The sequence below is a fragment of the Sander vitreus genome, chromosome 13 (genome assembly GCF_031162955.1).
Source record: "Sander vitreus isolate 19-12246 chromosome 13, sanVit1, whole genome shotgun sequence".
NCBI lineage: Eukaryota > Metazoa > Chordata > Actinopteri > Perciformes > Percidae > Sander > Sander vitreus.
Window position 1 is genome coordinate 25,138,724 of NC_135867.1, and position 13,087 is coordinate 25,151,810.

The 13,087-nt window shown below is 41.1% G+C and overlaps 1 protein-coding gene across 1 annotated transcript; it reads right to left on the reverse strand.

The window, feature by feature from the left end:
- Positions 1 to 361: 361 nt before the first annotated feature.
- On the reverse strand, positions 362 to 5,625 carry b3gat1b (beta-1,3-glucuronyltransferase 1 (glucuronosyltransferase P) b). The gene is made up of 4 exons (XM_078265988.1): positions 5,514 to 5,625; positions 2,123 to 2,634; positions 762 to 1,058; positions 362 to 448 (listed from the first exon to the last, which is right to left on the reverse strand). The coding sequence occupies exons 1-4, from the start codon at positions 5,623 to 5,625 to the stop codon at positions 362 to 364; spliced, it is 1,008 nt and encodes a 335-aa protein (XP_078122114.1).
- Between the last annotated feature and the right edge of the window lie 7,462 nt (positions 5,626 to 13,087).

The window sequence follows — 13,087 nt, forward strand, 5'->3', positions numbered from 1 at the left end:
CCAAAGTCCATATGATTCATCCTCTGGGGACAGTGAATGTCTGTACAAACGTTCATGGCAATACATCCAATAGTCATTGAGCTATTTCAGTTTTGACCAATGTGGTGGACCGACTCGCAGACCAAAATTGCCACGCCGTTAGTGTGGCTAAAAATACTTATATTTATAACTAATCAGAAAAACCTTGAAATGTGTTATAGAAAGGTCAGACATCTAGGCTACTTCAAGTAAGGTCCATATCTCATGGTGCACATATGAGTTAAGATGCTCCCTTTTAGCCCATCCCCCAAAATAATCAGTGTGTAAATGCTGTAATTTGCATTTCTAAATCTCTGCTGTTACCTGTGTCAGATGAAATATGTCATATCTCCACATTAGAGTCTGTAAATCCCTTCTTGCCCTCATTTACTAGCACAGGCTTCTCTGTTCGTGTGTGCCATACTAATACCTGCGGGTAAGAAGAAAGGGATGAAGACAAGCAGAAATACAGCCACTATGATAAAAATACTAAAACAGAAATGTTGTCTCGCAATGCTGTGCAGTTGTAATATACTACATCATACTTGCTACACAATGTCTAGAGGCAGAATGTAGCATATTTTAAATGGGCTATAAGCGTATGAGAGTTGGCTGTAAGCTTTATTGACTTTAAGAACAAATTGTAATGACAGCCAGGGATCTCAAGACACATCATCTTACATAAGCAGCATTTACAGAAACAGCTTGTTTTATTGCCTATTCAGAGAGCCTCCTTCTCTTACCTTAGTGCAGTTAGCAGCTTTAGGCTCCAAATCGCTGAGAGTGACCAGCTCCTTTAATAAACTGCTCTCCTGATAACCTCCCTTCACCCCACGTAACTTGAAATAAGCCTGAGGTTTAGACAGAATGAGGCGCAGGTTCACTGCAAACCCAGCCATGTCGATGGCAAAGGGCCGGTGTGGGTCGAATACAGTCTTCCATCCGTACACCTTGCCCAAGGTGTTTACTTTGGGCGACTCGTATCGTAGGCCACCCACAAAGGCCACGGGCCACACAGACACCTTTTTGGTGGAACGCATCTGGTAGTTTAAACAGAGACAGAGATCATCCATGTGAGTAATTTTAATTTCTATAAATCCCTACTATATGTCGATTTAGCTAAAGGCACCCAATAGACTGTAAAAATAATGGACGGACTTCCAGGTCTGAAAAGTGAAGCCAATGTGCCTTAAACTTGCATTCTATCTAATTTCCAGCAGGCGCCGACTCCACTGGTTCCAAAAGAACACTGTCTTGTATATAAATCTACAAGAAAATGACCCAACTTCTCACCTGACTTATTAATTCAGTAAGCATTTACATAATGAGTTTATGGTCTCAATCCCTAGTTTCGAGTCTTCCTCAATACAGCATGATGTTCGTTTAGTAAATTATGGTCCCATTTATTTAAAATAGAGGATAAAGCAGGGGATGCTTTAGGACCTGTCAATCAGGACGGAGGCTTAGCAATGCTAACCATGGTTCTGTGAACATTAAAATAGCCTTGAACTTGTTTTTGGGTGTTGTCCCTGTTCATCTTAAACTTTGACCCTTGTCTGTTTTCACGTCATTAAAGTTGATTGGAACATTTTGGTCGCCATACAATGTCTTGTTCAGTGTTCTGTGGCACCTAGCCAACCAAGCTAGCTGGTAACTTATAGAAAGTTTGCAGATTTTCTGTACTGCCGTACATACAGATGAATGCCGCCAACAGCCTACCCGACGGTCCTCGTTTACCCGCTGGTAAAACTCTGCTAGTTGACTCAAGTCAGCCGGCTGAAAATTAATGACTTCCCCTCTTTAGTGTTTAGCTTAACGCAGCGCCATTGCAACCATATAGACAACAGGACAACACTGGCTCATCTTGTCCAAAAATCGCCACGGGCGGTTTCAAAAAACCAAGATGGCGACGGCCAAATAGCCAAATTTGAGGCTTCAAAACATTAGTCCACAAACCAATGGGTGATGACACTGCTGCTACGTCCATTATCTTTACACAACACAAGTAAGATGTTTGTAAAAGGATGAGGAGGAGACATTGCATTCTTAGCGAGAAATTCAGCTCTACATCCTGTTTGTTTTGCTCTGCAATACATCTCCTTACCTCCTCAAACAGCTCCAGACTGTATGTGTTGTCATCGTCTGCAAAGTAGACAATCCCGGGCTGGCTGCTGTTTACTCTGAAGCTCTCTCGGAGCCACCGCAGGGCCAGGTTTCTCTGTATGGTACCCCGGGGTATTCGGGGGTCCCTTGTGTCCCCGCGTACCTTATAGTTCCTAGGCGTCTCCACGTTTAGGTGGGTGTAGTTGACTGCTGTCTCCTGTAGGAGACGGCTGACCAGAGTGCTCCTCCTCTGGGAGTCCTCCACCAGGATCCAGTGCAGGTTGGGCACATGCAGCAAAGTGTTGGCCAGACGTGTCAGCTCGGCCTTCTGCACCGGCCGGCTGTAGGTGGGAGTAACAACGTGGATGGTGGGCAAGGTGTCAGACCAGGGTGGAGGCCTGCTGTAGACATACTCGGTGCGCACCACCTCCACGATGTCCCGGTTCTGAAGGGAGCAGGACTCCTTGAAAGCAAAAGTATTCCTGGATTTGGAGCGACCGTCTCGTCTGTCATCTAGGGCACATGATTACAGTGAGCCTCTGTGTGCTTCCAAATACAGATGGGACCTTGTGCTACATGAAGCCAGGGGTGTTGGACTGGTGGTGGAAATGGGACTTAGTACCCAGGGCCCTCATCTGAGGAAGGCCCAAAAAGATACTAGAATGAACAGCTGTGGATGTGGGGAAGGGCCCATAGAGAAGGCATTTTGAGAATTTTGTGCTATGCCCCTACATGAAAACATTGTATATTCCGAATTTATGTTTCTTCTTGACAGTTTGTCTTATACGAGACAGTGTGGACTCTCTTTAATCTGTAGATAATTTTATGCTAAACACGTATCATGTCAGTAAACAGACCCAATCCTCACCCTGGCTTCATGGCATCGATTCAATGTGACATTGTTCCCTGAGGTTAGAACACACACAGGACGTAACGATACACTCAACCAACAATTCCATACGATTCACTATTTTAAGTTCACAATACGATTTTCTTATGATTTGGTTAACAGAATGAGCTGTAGACAAATGAAGAAAAAATATTTCTTTATTTATATAAACTGTGCAAAAAAACTGATGTGTCTTCTTATTGAAAGTGCAACTGAAATTGTATTTTTTCTTAAATAACAAAAAATGAATAAAACATGAATAATTCGATTTTTAAAACATCGCGATTCAATTTTTTATCACAGCTGCTTGCAATCGTTACAAATCTATATATTTTAACCGATTCACATAAACAAAGATTAAAGGGGTGATAGAATGATTATATAGGGTATTTTATTGCCCGAATGCTATTTTATTAGGCCCTTAACTACCCTGTGAATATGGCTCTATTTGGAACAAGAGCTTTTCTCCCAAATATGGTATACTCATGAATATTTAGATGAGCTGCGCGCTGATTGGTTTGAGCGAACCCCATAGAAACACATTGGAGACAAGACAACAGGTCTCATATTTCAGACACTGCAAAGTTATACATTGTTTGTCGGGCTATTTTGTTATTAAATTCACTTCTGAGACATTTTTATGCGAGGAATCAACTATATATAGCTCAAATATGGACCGTTTTACGAAAATTGATGGCTAATTGCAAATTTGGTAAGATGTGTCGGACTTTAGGAGCTCCACATAGTCGGATGAGAAAACGGCAACCTCCACACCCAGTGAAAGTCACCGTTTCTCGGCTACTGGACTACCAGGGCTGGCTGCCAACTGCTGGCATAACTAGAGTATATTTACAGTTTGAATTTCGTCACGCCACTTGTATAACATCTACTCCAAGGTCTTATAAAGCTAACAATGGGGTCCGATTTCAATTGAATGCATTTTTGTGAACATTAGCTAGGGATTTCGTTAGCTGCTACTGTCCCTTCAATCCTGTGTGTACAGATCGCGACTAGTTCGCTTCACTTTCGGCATAATTCAAGTATATTTACAGTTTGAATTTCATCACACCACTTATATAACATCTACCCCAAGGTCTTATAAAGCTAACAATGGTGTCCGATTTCTTTTTATAGTCCAGTAACCCAGAAACGGTGACTTTGCACGGGTATGGAGCTTCCCTTCGTGACGGAGATCCAGCTAGCTCACAGCGAGCCGGAGGTCTATGAAGTAGGACACACTGGGCGGCGAGGCAGCACCGGCACCACGTAGCCTGCTGAGCTCCTGCTGAACTGCGACACACAGTCGGACAAAATTTGCAATTAGCCATCAATTTTCGTAAAACGGCCCATATTTGACCTCTACATAGTTGATTTCTCGCATAAAAAAGTCTCAGAAGTGAATTTAGTAATTAAATAGCGGACCTCTGGAGATCTGCATGACCTAGCTAGATTCAGAAGACTAAGCTGACCTCAGGTCAGTGGTGTAGCCAATGCAAATGTTGGGGCGTGACAAAAACTAGGAGTTGAGATGCTGACGTCAACTTTTAGCTTTGTTCAGATTCGCCCGTTTTCAGTGGCAGTTTCAAAATGTGAGATTTGCAGAGGAAAGGGGTATCAATGGGATTTTGAGCTTCTATGTATGTCCTATTTACCCACCGAACTGTCGTTATTCAACTATGACAAGGTAAAATCGGTTTTGCATTCTATCACCCCTTTAATGCTGTAAGTATATGGAGCTAGATTTGTGTCTTTATTACATGCGAGAAAATAAATGATCTGAGAGAAAAAAAAAATGTTTTCATACTAATAGCAAAAAATAATATTTCAGACTAAAAAAAGTTTTGAGAGAAAGTATTTTCTCATAGAACATAAAAAAATATAAATTTGAAATTTTTTAAATTATTTCTGAGAAAATAAAATCTCTCTCAAAATACTTTTTTAAACTCTCAAATATATATATTTTTTGCTATCAGTGTGAAAACATTTTCTCTCAAAACGTTTTTCTTCTCGCTCTCAAAACAATTTCTTGCTCTCGTGTCAGGATTTTGCTCTCGCTGTGAAAATAATATCATGGGCGGGGCCACGTTCCTATTGGCCAGTCGGGTGAGCATCGTCTTGTCATGGGAGTCGAACTGAATCATTACACCATTGTCGATTCACCGGCATAGGCCTGTTATACACCAACCAGACGGCTGACCGTCGGCAGAAAAGGCAGTCGGACTGATCAGTCGGGTCCCCGAGGTCCAAAAAAGGAGTTGGAAGCTACACATGCAGTGGGGAAGGGCCACTGCCATTTTCTCTCATAAAATGTTTTTTTGCTATCCGTGTGATAACTTTTTCTCTCAAACATTTTTTTTTCTCTCAGATAATTTATTTTCTCACATGTAATAAAGACACAAATCTAACTCCATATAAGTAACACAAGCACCTTTGTTGCTATGATAAATATTAATGGCAAAAATGTTCCTGATCTTACTCTTAACTTCTTTGACCCTTTACTTACCTTTCCGGGTAGCAAGCAGAGGAGTGATGGCGTTCTGGTGCCAAACAGTGATGAGCAGTGTCCAAGGCAACACGATCAACACAATGGCGACGATATCTCGTCTCTTCGGCATCTCCAGGGTCAGACCTGAGTCATGTCACTACCTGCATACAACACGTGATATGGTGCACAATCAAAAGAAGCAGAAAGCTGTGAAATGACCATCTTTACATCTCACCCAAGATAACAAGCTAACAAAATAAGTGTCTTTTGGAAATATTATTTAAAGTGTTGTTAGAATTTCTTCAATTATTCTAGATTGTATATCCTATCATATCCAATTCATTTGTTTTTTTACTTAAATTGTTCACATTTTCTCATAATCTTCTGAGTGTATTCAATTTATTTAGATTGAATACATTCCATTTAAAGCATTTTGTTTATCATTTATATCAATGGAACAGAGTGCTGTAACATTTTCTTTTTTTAAATATTTTGTTTTTGAGGCTGTCAGACAGACACATATCTAGGGTTCAGAAAATGAAATAAATAAAAGTGCCTTTCACCAGAATCCATTCAGTCATCACATCTTTTTAAAGCAAACATTCGCTGCTTTAAGAGTTATATTTAGCATACTGTTGTAAGCTGTCTTTGAATGTATGAGCTGGTTGACTGAGTTTCCCAATCTAATGGCCCATTGCTAAATGTGAATTACATTTTGAAGTCCATATATGGTGGCTCTCTATTGAACATCAACATACTGTGGCTGCAAGGCACAAACTACAAGGGAAGAGACATTGAGTTAAGAAGCAGTCTCAGGCTGCAGAAAATAGGTCAAAGCTTTCTTTTTTGTCTCATTTGAAAGCATACTGGTGTAATACCAACTTAATGATTTGAAGCGGGCTATAGTGAGGGTCAGTCCCTTTCTTGCCTGTAAGCAGTTGACACCGATTCACAGATATAGATTCACAAGTAGAATGACACAACTAGTCTATATGTTCTTTATAGTTATATACCGTAAATTATCAAAGAGAATTTATTTACCTCATGGGCAGAGATAGCCATGCCTTTATTTGGGCTTATATTACAGACAGGCCTTTATTTCTAATTCCCCCTGTTCCATAGTTAATGCAAACTCCATCTTCGGCTCATTCTGTTCCCATGTCCGAGTGTTTCTGAGCAAGAAACTGAACCCCAAATTTCTGCTGATGGTTTGGCTGCTGCTTTGCATGTAAACTCACTGTCACTGGTTTGTGTGTGTGTGGATGAATAAGAAGCGAACTGTAAAAAGGCTTTGGACAAAAGTGCTATAGAAATGCAATCCTTACCTATGTTTCTAGCCAATACACATGGTCAGTTCAAGGATGGATCCTGTCGGCTCTGTATGGAGAGGACTGGAGAAGGAGGAGACTGTGTCTCAGTGGTTCGGTTCAGTCGATTATCCCTGCAACATGCGTATGATTAGAATCTGTTTGACAGCTTGTCATGTGTCTCGGGAATATTTTCTGCGTTAAAATCTGTTGAATTTGTTTTCTTGGTCGTTTGACCTGCCTGGTATTGAGGTTACAGTGTAAACAATGAGTCTATGATTGGCTCCCTCTGGACGTGCAGAATATGTGGGGCAAATCATTTATTTACCGTTTCATCTACATTGTTTGTGTGCTTTTGGTATAATTTATTACCAAAAGTCATTCATGTAGCAGCGCGTTTCAGGCAATTTACAGCCAGGCAGCTTATACCTGGTTCAGCTGATGAAGATTGGAAAATAATGGTATGTGTCCACTGTGGCGTTTGTTGACAGTAGGGACCGTTTCCCAGCATTGAATGCTTCATGGGCTTACCACTAGCAGTTATCAGTTTATCTTCAATGTCCACTGACAAGCAAAGAAAACCTCCTACAACCGCAATGGCAGCACCTGAACGGATGAACGCTTCACGGGGGGCTTTCTGCTCCCGAATTTCAAAACAGACCAATTTGGCTCATTTGTAAACTCTTATTTTACGAAAATAGTTTACCGAAATGTGTTTCTGACATTTTATGCGAGAAACAAGTTATGCAGCTGCTGAATCCGGGAGTTTTTGAGAGGCTGGATGCCCCTGATTTGCATAAAATAGCTTGGATACCAACTTTATGCAAATGAGCAGTGAAGAATGCATTGCACGGCTGCTCACATAAACAATGAATGGAAAGCGTGGAAATGACGCTTGCCGCGTTCGCACCATGAGGGTTAAAGTCCGACGAAGCGTCCATTATCAGGAATTAATGGACGACGGGGAGGCCATTGGACGGTTGCCTCTGGCCAAATTGATTCATTCCTAGACTATATCCACGACGTTCCACTTCAGGGATTGCTCCGTTGCCATCGGAAATTCTGCCGGATTGCACTCTTTTCAGCGAGATGTCGGTTACCTTCCTCTTTCTTTGTGTTGGCGTTCTAACCTCTGGTGGATTTGTGAGGACTATGGTTAACTGCTCCTCAGATCTCTGCAGGGTAAATCCAGACAGCTAGCTAGACTATCTGTTCAATCTGAGTTTTCTCTCGCACGACTAAAACTACTTTTGAACGTACACATGTTCCACCAAAACAAGTTCCTTCCCGAGGCTATTTTGCAGAGGCACTGTGGCTCTGCCTGGTGCTTAGCCCCGCCCAAGACGATTATGATTGGTTTAAAGAAATGCCAATAAACCAGAGCACGTTTTTCTCCCATCCCGGAATGCTGTGCGGACTAGTCTGTGCGGACTAGCTGCAGTTGGCTCACTCTTTTTTTATACCCAGGGGGGGGTTTCTGCATGGTGCTCCCTATTTCAGCTTAGCATGCTGCTTGGCTGGTCCAGGGAGCATTATCAAGAGCGCAGCCATCAGCGCCAAGCGTAACTGTATTTCCATTTGTTGCAATACATGGTTAAATCTATGACGAGAGTGTTCCTGACTGAACCCGCCTATACTATGCTCAATTGCTAAAGATTTTTTTTTTAAGACCATTCATTTATATCTTCATGCGTTTTGCAATCAAAATCTAAAGATTTTTCAAACAACAACAACTCAGTTTTCCTGGTAACACGTGACGGTTTGACTAATACCAATGAAAATAGATAAATTGTCTTGTGCAGCATGCTCTGAGCATTAGTAAGTAAGTAAGTAAAATAAATTTTTATAGCACATTTAAAAACAGCTTGCACTGACCAAAGCGCATTAACCACAGAATAATAAAATAAAATAAATACACTTACAGATCAGTGATTTCAGCTAACGCGACAGAACATAACAGGGTAAGACAATTAAAACCCAGGGAAGGCCAATGTAAATAGGTGAGTTTTGAGCCCGGTTTTGAATACTGTAATTGAAGGGGCATTTCTGATGTCAGGTGGCAGTTGGTTCCACAGCTGAGGGCCAGCAACAGAAAAGGCTCTTTCACCTTTTAGCTTAAGCCGGGACAGTGTGATTGCTGTGAGAGATTTTTGTCTCGTTCTTCGTTGTCAGACTGGGATTACAAATTTGTCACGACGGTGCTGGTCAGCTGTTTTCCTGCAGCTCATACATACGGTATGTGATCACAATGATACAGCTCCATCCACTCTGTGTGCTTTTCTTTCTCTTCATGAGTCTCTCCATGAGAATGATCCCCTGGTGGTTAATCACTCTCAAGTCTTTAGACAAAACGAACCCTTGATTAAAAAGGAGCGGCCCCAGTCGGAGATCAGAGGTTGTGCTAGCTAATTAACATAGCAGGGTTGGTTTGATAGGGTCATGTATGAACAGCATGTCATTGCTTTAGACAAGCCAATTATCTTTGCGCATCATGTTGAAAAGCGATGACTCGCTCTCCACCTCCTCACCATTTTGCATTCCCATTTTAAGGTGAATTGTGTCATGGCTGAAAGCAACCACAACAGTTTGAAATGATGTACTCTCATACACAGATCCTGATAAAACAGCAATCGAAATGTGTTACTAAGTATTTTGCAGACATTTAGTTTTTGCATCTGCATCAAAATACACATACAATCATGTTGATTTTTTGGGGCAAATTCAGCAGCAATGCTATGATATGTGCATTGCATCTGTCATCTAAATTTGGTTCCACTTGCACAATGCTTTCAAGACTTATGGTAATTTATGACAAATAGGCCATGCCTGCAAGAATTTAGCAACCAGTTAATGAAATAAACTACATTTTTGGGCTCATCCAAAAATGTAATGCAGCTAATTTGGTGATATGAAGTGTTGAAAAAAATATTTTGCAAAATGAAAAGGCAGAAAAATCTAATTATGCTAAAATATGCATGGCCTATATGGATAGTTATTGTTGGACTGAGGAAAACAAAATGTGTCTACACTTCTGTGCTTCACAGCTGAGGAGTTATGAGCAAAAATGTAAAGTTCTTTCAACTAATGTGTGGTTTCCATTTCCACCAAATGTCATCTCCTTTAAGAAGCAGCAACAATCTGCTGAGTAGTCTTTCAGATATCCTGTAGCTAACAGACAAACACACACAAACAAACAAATGGGAACAAAAACAAAACCTTCTTGGCTGTATTTCTGACAGATGCTCCGCAATGAAACACAATTCTCCCTGTCAGTCACATTCAGTGAGCTTCCTGTCCTGAAGGTGCATGATCTCAGTCAGCATGCCGATTGGTTCACTGTGGGCCACATGCTGTACTGCAACGAGCAGCAGCTGTCTGGATATCTGGTGGGCAGCAAAGACATGACATTCATTCAGTCACGAGTGTTATGCTTGACACAACTTTATAACGTCCCAAAAAAGTCCCAAAACTGCGTTTGTGTCATTATGAATTACAATAATTGCAAATAGACTGTTACGTCTGATGGTTTAGATTACAATATTGTGAATACCAATATGGTGTCTATCAATGCTGAGGATTACACTGTCCATTGGCAAATCTTTGGTTCACCTTCATCTTTACATGAAGACAGCATTGCAGTCAGCCACCCAGTGAGGAACTCTACCCACACAACCTGCACAAAGTTGGCAGGCAACAAATACTGGATTTTCTCCAAAACATATCACATCACATATTTAGAGAATTTCTGCACAACACAAAAAACAACTACATTTTGTTTCTCATGCATTATGGAAAGAAGGAGGCAGACTTAACATTACACTACACGTTGGCCCATAAAAACGTTTTTAAAGGTCCAATGTGTAGGAATTTCTCCCATCTAGCTTTGAGATCAGATATCAATCCACTCTCTCGCACCACGCAGTTCAAAGTACGTATTACAGCTACGGTAGCCTTCACGCTTCAAAAAGCCGGTCTCTTGCTCTTTTCAATATCCTTTCTCTTTTTCTGGGCGAAAAAGAAGTCCTCCACGTTTCCTTCTTCAAACTTGCCGGGGCCGGGAAGCTACGATACCCATTAGCAGCATTAGCAGCACCTGTGAGTTTATCATGTGACAGTGAAAACGTGAAAGGAGGAGCAGTATGTCCTGTATGTCCCTTAACGGCTAATGTATTTCAAGATGGAGCATGAATATGGAGCGTCTACCGCAGTTCATGTGAATGCAAATGTAAAATTTCAAGCCAAAAGGAATACTTGGAATTGATGGTGGTGGTAAATATTCATGAAAAAGGACAAGTTTGTGAACGGGCAACACAGATTTTGATAATGAACAACTAAACACGTTACACACTGGACCTTTAAAAGTAGCACTTTCTTCTAATGTTTGGGTTATATTCAAATGCACTTATTGTAAATCACTTTGGATACAAGCTAAATAAATGTAATGTCATGTTTCACCGTTAGCATTCTGGACTATAACCCTCTGAAACATTATTTGTAGCCCAAATAGCTGACAAAGTGAAAACTTCAACTGAAAGCCTGTTTGGTGTCATTTGTTTGCCTGATGATGAATTTTAAAAGGTAAGATCTGGTGTTGATTGTTTATTAGACTTCACTTTGGCACACAATGAAATTTCACAGAAGCCTGTTTCCATAAGCATCAAACAGGGGGCCTGTTACGTGTCACTGACCTCTGGAGGGGGCACACAAAAACTGGAACACCAGCATCCAGTACAACTGCAATGCGAAGAGATTTTCTTATATTTGATCATTATTAAATTAATTATGATGCATCTGCATTACAAAGCAATTTTTTTCTTCTGCTGGCAATTTTATTTTGTGCAAGCACTGAACCATGAAGCCAATATAAGAGTTGCATTTTAAAACACCTATCAAACATTTTGAAAAGGTGCTTCGCAAAAATTGTTGATATTTGAACGCAACTGCCAAACAAATCTAAGCTTCATAAGCTCCGCCCCTCCAGATTCACAGAGATAACTTCTGGCCGCAACATTCAAATGCTGTGTCTATGCCCGATGTGAGTCGAATGCAGATGTGAGTTGCGCATGCGTCACTTTGCGACAAGTAGCCTACAGGAACCTGCTAATGAGAGACTTCTGTAATGTCAATACAATAAAAATGGACCTACGTAACGAAGTTCGTTCACTGCCGGCTACAAGTTAGCAATCAAACACAAGGGCTGTCACTTGAGTGGTGTTTTGAGCTAACGTAAGCAATCAAACAATCATAGATAGCTTAAACGTTTTTGAAATGATCTCCATCTTCTGTTATTGTTTGTAATGAGAAAAGTTTATTATTTTATGGATTTCACAAATTTCAGTATGACCAACCCGGTCTCACGCCAGTTCATGAAATGGTCACGTTATTTTGATTTATTGATTTGTGTACAGGTCACGATTTTCTCGTTTCTCCCAGGCGCAGAACGGGGACATGACATGCCAAAACAACGGGACGGTTGTGGTTAGGAAAAGAAGATACTGGGAAAGGAACCGTCACACGCAGGACACGCCGACAACAACGGGACGGTTGTGGTTAGGAAGAGAATAACGCGGAAAGGAACTGCAACACACCGGACACGATCCCCGGTCTCCAGGGTGAAAGTCCTGTATTGTTTGACCCATCCACCACCCCGACCAACCTCCCTACGTGGATTTTCTGCTTTTCATACTACTCCCTACTGTTTTTGTGCTGTGATTACGAAATATGCTTCCCATTTAAATACATTAAATTAAAATTCATAATCACCACACGAAAAAAACAACATAATCGTGTCCTGTTCACGAATCAATAGATTCAATAACGTAACCATTTCACGAACTGCCATGAGACTGGGCTGGTATGACACGTTATGCCGTAAACCATTTAAATCTGAGCATGCGCAACTCACATCTGTACTCGATAAACATCGGGCAGTAACAGCTGTCCTCCCCCCCATCCCGCCCCTACCATCAACTGACGCCGCCTGTTACGGATTGGCTGGAACAGTGTTTTGTGGGTCTTGAACTCCTTCTGCTTGTTTTTTTAACACTGGATTTTTTTCACGCACACAGAAAACAGAACTAGGTGACCAGCACACACTCTCTCTTTCTATGTGAAAGAGATATGTTGTGATTTATGTTGTATAGTTATTTTTTTCCATGAATGTGTGCAAACCAATAAACCTAAACCGTGAGGAGATATTCACTGATTTTGACAAAACGTGTATTGGATTAAAGGGATACTTCACCGATTTAGCGTTAAGCTTTGTATCAGCAGAAACATGGTAGT

Coding starts and splice junctions, on each gene's coding strand:
- b3gat1b (XM_078265988.1), bottom strand. CDS start 5,625: ATGCCGAAGAGACGAGATATCGTCGCCATTGTGTTGATCGTGTTGCCT. Junction 2,635..5,513: donor TCTGCTTGCTACCCGGAAAG/GTAAGTAAAGGG, acceptor CATGTGCCCTAG/ATGACAGACGAGACGGTCGC. Junction 1,059..2,122: donor GTCTGGAGCTGTTTGAGGAG/GTAAGGAGATGT, acceptor TTAAACTACCAG/ATGCGTTCCACCAAAAAGGT.